The sequence below is a fragment of the Emiliania huxleyi genome (assembly GCF_000372725.1).
Source record: "Emiliania huxleyi CCMP1516 unplaced genomic scaffold EMIHUscaffold_940, whole genome shotgun sequence".
Taxonomy (NCBI): domain Eukaryota; phylum Haptophyta; order Isochrysidales; family Noelaerhabdaceae; genus Emiliania; species Emiliania huxleyi.
The window spans coordinates 6,078-11,254 of NW_005195016.1; the positions used below are offsets into that span (position 1 = coordinate 6,078).

Here is a 5,177-nt window from a genome sequence, read left to right on the forward strand (position 1 = left end):
ATAAAGCTAGTTTCACACCCATCCCCGGCCAGCTAACTAGCACACCCCACCCGGCCGGACGATCGACATCCAGCTACGTGCTAGCAAGCCCTGCCCCCTCCCGGGGGTGCGCGTTCGCAGGGCAAGGGCCTTAAAGTAAACACAGTTCTCCGAGGGTTGGACCCGCGTACCGGGTTTCCCCTTAACTGCAGGACGCCCCCTCTACTCGGAGCTAGTGGACATTACACTGGACACCACGCCCAAACAGACACTTGCTTAGTCCTTGGTCCCGGGGCTCCACCTTCGGTCCTCCCGGGGCTCCGGTTCTCCCCGATTCGCTCTCTTGCTCGCTTGCCGAGCGTCATACGACGGCCGGTGTGGTCGTTTCCCTCGTTGTTGGTGTCGCTTCCTCCGCTGCCGCCTTTCGTCTTCGCTAGCCTCTCCCAGCTCCACCGGTTCTGAGAGTGTCGGCGGCCCGGCCGGGGTCACCCCGGGTGAGAACGGTGGCATTGGGTCGCGACCAGTTCCACCCCCGGGGGGTCGACAACCCTCGGAGACCCGTGTTTACTTTACGGCCCTTTCCCTGCGAACGCGCACTACCCCTAGGGGTCAGGGCTCTCTAGCCCGTAGCCCGATGCCGATCATCCGGCCCGCTGGGTGCGCTTCTTAGCTCCCCGGCCCTGGATGTGAGGTTAATGACTGCACTCCAAGTGCTCCAAGTGTAAGGGCTAGGGTGGGCGACGGCTAGCACCACACTCCTCTCCTTAAAATCCCTGTGTGGTGGCGGCGTGCCGTCCTCCCATCCCTCCCTTGGGTTGTCTGTTTTCTTTCTTATTTTCATCGCCGTAGCTCGGAGAGAGAGAGTTGTTTTGTTAGCTCGGTGAAGAAGAAAAATAGTTGATAAAATTGCAGTTGCTCTCAGGTCTCAGCGGCGTCCAGCACCCGGATCGATTGCCATTCGCTGTCGCTTGACCTTGACGCTTGAGCGAGCCGACTCGGAAGCCGATGAGCCCGGTGACGGCGGCGGCGATGTGTCGATCAAGGGTCTGGCAATCGTAGTCATTGGAAGGGACGATGCGCGCGTACTGTGGAGAACTGAGCGCTGCCAGAGGTTTTGTACAAAGCGACGGCAAGCAGGATCAGGCCTGCGCGACTGCGCGGATGCTCCACATATGAGTCGGGCTCGCTCGGGCAGCCTCGGCGAAGAAGTCTGACTCCTTGGTGGCGCTTGGCTGCGCAACTAGTTTTCATAGTTAAAAGTCCGGCGATTTCGAAGCGCCCGTGGCGGTTCGCGCGAGAAGGAGGGAGAGCGTTCGATTGAGGGGGCTCACGGCAAGGTCGCAAGGACACCGACCGAGGGGGGGGTCGGTCGTCACACCTCCCGCCGCCGAGAGAGCGACCGACCGGAGGGGGGGTCCGGTCCACATCGGGGGCAGACCACCGACCGGCGGGGGGCGCAGTGAAACCACCCCCTTCCCAACCCGCTCAGGGACGGACGCATTTCCCCCCTTTCAAAGGCGGTTCGAAGTTGATGAGACCTCCTCCCCCCCTCTCCAATGAAAGCGTAAAAAGAGGCGCCGAACGGGCAGGAAGCGGACGGAAGCGGACGTGGGTCACACAATGGCAGCGCTCCAGACGCGCTCTGGTAGCTGCCAATGAAGCTGTAGCCCATCGCGCGCCGGACGGCCACTGCACCTCTACTGCAGTGCCCTCCTGCACCGAGCGACGCGTCAAACCTTTGTTGCTGCCCATGACCGGCGGCGGCTCCGAGCTTGGGCGAGCGAGCCCTGGCTGAGCTGAGCTACTGCGGTCGCAATGCAGCGCTGCGGTCGGTGCAGAGTGGCCGTGCGCGTACGGCGTCGTACGCGCACGGCCGCTCTGCCTCAGTGGCGTGCGGCTTGGGCCAACTGAAGGTCGCTCTCCGACCTCGCTCGCCGAGCTCACAATTCGGCGCGAGCCGTATCGAGTGGAAGTTCGACTTCAGCTGCCGCGAGTGGATGGACTGCCTTGTCGAGTGCGAGCAGTTGGGCTCCGCCGGGAGCTTGTGGTGCAACATGTTCTCTGGGGGCCAGCAGACGCAAGCGCGCGAGCGCGTGTTGAAACCGGACGCTCCACAGCAACACTCAAGATACACTCGAAGGGGGGCACACGTTTTTTTATTCGGGTTCGGGGCCCAAGAGTACACTCTTGGCGACGAAACCGAAGCGGGTTGGCCCCGGGGTGGTTTCACTGCGTGTGCGAGTTATGGGACACGATGTCTCAAATATGAGGGGTTTTGACTCCTACCGGCTCCTGACGCTATCCCTGGCAGCTCTAATGACCAGGATCAGTAGTGCTATGATAGAGGCTGCCCATACTAGCGCAGGAGCTGCCACACTCGCCCGGACCGTCCCCCTCTGGGGCCGGTTCCGCAGCCCGCGAGAGCCGACAGCGGGGCCGTGCCGCGGGTGCCTACTGCCGAGTGCCACAAACACTGCGCCGTCCCGCCACCACCTACAGGCTGTCTTGTGTGATGGTTGGGATGTCCAAACGCCACCATCTTGGCTCTTGCGACCTCAAACCCGCGAGCTGTATGGGTGGTCCTGACGTCGACAGACGCCCGAGGACCACGGTGAAGCTGAGCCGGAACGCGTCGACAAGTCTCGTCTGAGCCCGTGGCGGTCGCCGGCTGAGTCGCCGTGCACGGCCCGGTACCTCAGGCGTCACCTCCGCAGCCTCAGGTCTCAAACTCCACCACCGCCGCCAGGACGCCGTCGGTGGCACGCTCGGCGGCGAGTTTGTGGCAGCTCCACAGCGAGCGCGGCATCGAGCCTATTCGGTCTGGTCGGTTAGGCGCACTCCCTGGGTGCCAGGGAGTGCGCCGAACGCGCGAGCGGTGCGTCCTGGCAGCCCGCGCTGGCTCCGGAGCTGCCACAAACTCGAGACACGCTTTTTTGGGACATTTTCGACGCTTTTGTCCCATATACTCGCACAACATGCCGCGCCGACGGTCTTGTGTGGACTGTGGAGACTGTTCGTCGTGTCGTCTACTTGTTCGTCTTTCTCTTTTTTCGGACGATCGTTGATCTACAGTGTACAGCGTGTCATGAGGCGTGCCATGCATGCCACTTATTTACACGTGATACAACGGACGGGAGCCCTGGCAACCCCGCGCGCGGCCCCGGCTGTCCGGCGCAAGCGCAGCTTAGTACTCGGCCCGGTCTCGCGGACGGTACCCCATCGATGGTACCCCACGGCCAGAGAGGAGGCAGATGGTCACGTAGAGCAGCAGCCCCGGCGGTCCGATGCCGTTGGTGAGGAGGAGCGAGGCCCACGTGAAGCCAACGTCCCGCTCCAGGCTGTCCAGCCAGATGGCGCGGCCGACGAAGAGGTCCCAGATGAGAACGTGCGGCCAGTCCTCGGCCACGAAGTCACGCACCTCGAAGAGGCGCACCATCCCGTCCAGCTGATTCTGCGCCGGGTCGAAGACGTCCGCGAATATCTTGACCGGCTCCGTGCCTCCAGGCGCCGACGCTGCCAGCAGGACGATGGCGAGGTGCGCGAGCGAGAGCGCAATCACCGGCGCGATGGGACCCATGACCCGCGCGGTGAGCGACGACCGCGGCGCCGCCACCATCAAGACCCACAGAAACTGCGGCGCAAAGGTATCCAGCGAGACGAGTGCATCGATCACCGGAGCACCGGCTGCTGTGAGCGCCACCGGCCTCGCACGGTGGGCGTTCAGAGAGTCGTCGTTCTCCGAGCGTAGCGGCGAGTGTAGCGGCGTCACTCGGAGCGCAGTCTGGACCGGTGCGAACGCCGACGCGGTCGCGGCGAGGGCAAGCACCGAGAAGCGCATATGTGTACATGTTTTTTGGTTTGTGCGAGCGGAAGCGCGGCTTCCACCTAACCCAGGTCAGCACGGGTCAGAACGGGTTACCACAACCCGACGCTAACCCGGCACAACCCAGCACTAACCCGTCCTAACGTATGCCCCCGAGCAGCGCGGGTTAGCGCTGGGTTAGCGCCGGGTTAGGGTCTCGGGTTGGGCTTTGGGTTACGTTCGTTCGGGTTAGTTAGCGCCGGGTGCGCCTCCGTTCGGCGCACCCACCCTGATCTGGCAGCTCGATCCGCCGCTAAGGCGGCATCAATGGCGCGTTGCTCCCGCCGCTGGCGGCGGCGCTCCTTCCGTGCCGTGGTTTGTCAACAACATATCTACATAGGTACCGACGCCACCACCCTCGCCCAGGGATCTACAAACAACGCTGTCTTAAGGTCCGACAGGTTCGGCACCGGGCACCGCCTCGGTATACAAAATGCGCCTGCGGGCGGACCCTTACAGATCACAGTCAGATCACATAGGTACCGAACACACAGAAAGGCGCGCAACCCGGGGTGCGCGCTGCACTAACCCGGCCCTACCCCACCCCCTAACCCGGCGCAAACCCATGCTGACGTATGCCCCCCAGCCGCGCGGGTTAGCGCTGGGTTAGTGCCGGGTTAGCATCGGGTTATGGTAACCCATTCTGACCCGAGCTGACCCGTGCCGGGTTAGTGAGCACTAACCCGCGCTAACCCACGCTTACCGATAGACTCACCCTGGTACCTCCAATGGAGGTAGATTTTTTTAGCGAGTTCACAGCCTTGTTATTGAGAAGGAAATACTTCCTATGGCGCTGTGCGCTGGTCTGTATGAGGTTGAGGTGCGAGCCCTGGACGCTGGAGGCCCTGGGGATGGGTTCACATAAACGCACATCCCCGGGCCCGAAATCGCACAGAGACATTCACGCAACACGGGGTCGAAAACCTTCTCGCGCTAGACGTGGACTCGGAGGCCGCACCGGTCAGGCGCGCAGCCGGAGAGAGAGGGCGGCGCTCAATCGCCGCACGCGGCGAGCGCCTCCATCATCTCCGCCTCATGAGTGCGGGTGGGTAGGCCCTAAAACGGCGGGAGGGGTAGGGGTGCCGCTGTAGGGGTGTGGAGGGGTCGGGAGGGCGGGAGTGTGGACCGTGACCTAAAGCCCTCCACCGATAGAGGTGTCAGGCGGCAGGGCCCAGGAGGGGTGGGGGCTGGGAGGGCTGGCCAAAAGCGAGGCGTAGGAGGGCTCGTGAGGGCTTGGGAGAGGTGGAGAGCTCGGAGGGGTCGGAGGGCTCGGAGGGCAGAGAGGCACGAGGGTGGCGCTGGTGGGCTCGGGAGGGCTCGGGAGGGCTCACAAGGG

General features: G+C 63.5%; 2 protein-coding genes across 2 annotated transcripts in view; one reads left to right on the top strand and one right to left on the bottom strand.

Annotated features, from left to right (window-relative positions):
* The window catches only part of EMIHUDRAFT_250523 (hypothetical protein), a gene marked incomplete at both ends in the record, with an annotated part of 1,914 nt that extends 1,775 nt beyond the window's left edge, over positions 1 to 139 (top strand). The window contains one exon of the mRNA XM_005756849.1: positions 121 to 139. Within this exon, the coding sequence (XP_005756906.1) occupies positions 121 to 139 (19 nt within the window). The remainder of the gene's footprint in view (positions 1 to 120) is intronic.
* Positions 140 to 3,199: 3,060 nt separating this feature from the next.
* EMIHUDRAFT_47959 (hypothetical protein) lies at positions 3,200 to 3,607 on the bottom strand (the record flags this gene model as incomplete). Its single annotated transcript, XM_005756850.1, has 1 exon — positions 3,200 to 3,607. A coding segment is annotated over one exon (408 nt), but the record flags the coding sequence as incomplete, so codon positions are not given.
* Between the last annotated feature and the right edge of the window lie 1,570 nt (positions 3,608 to 5,177).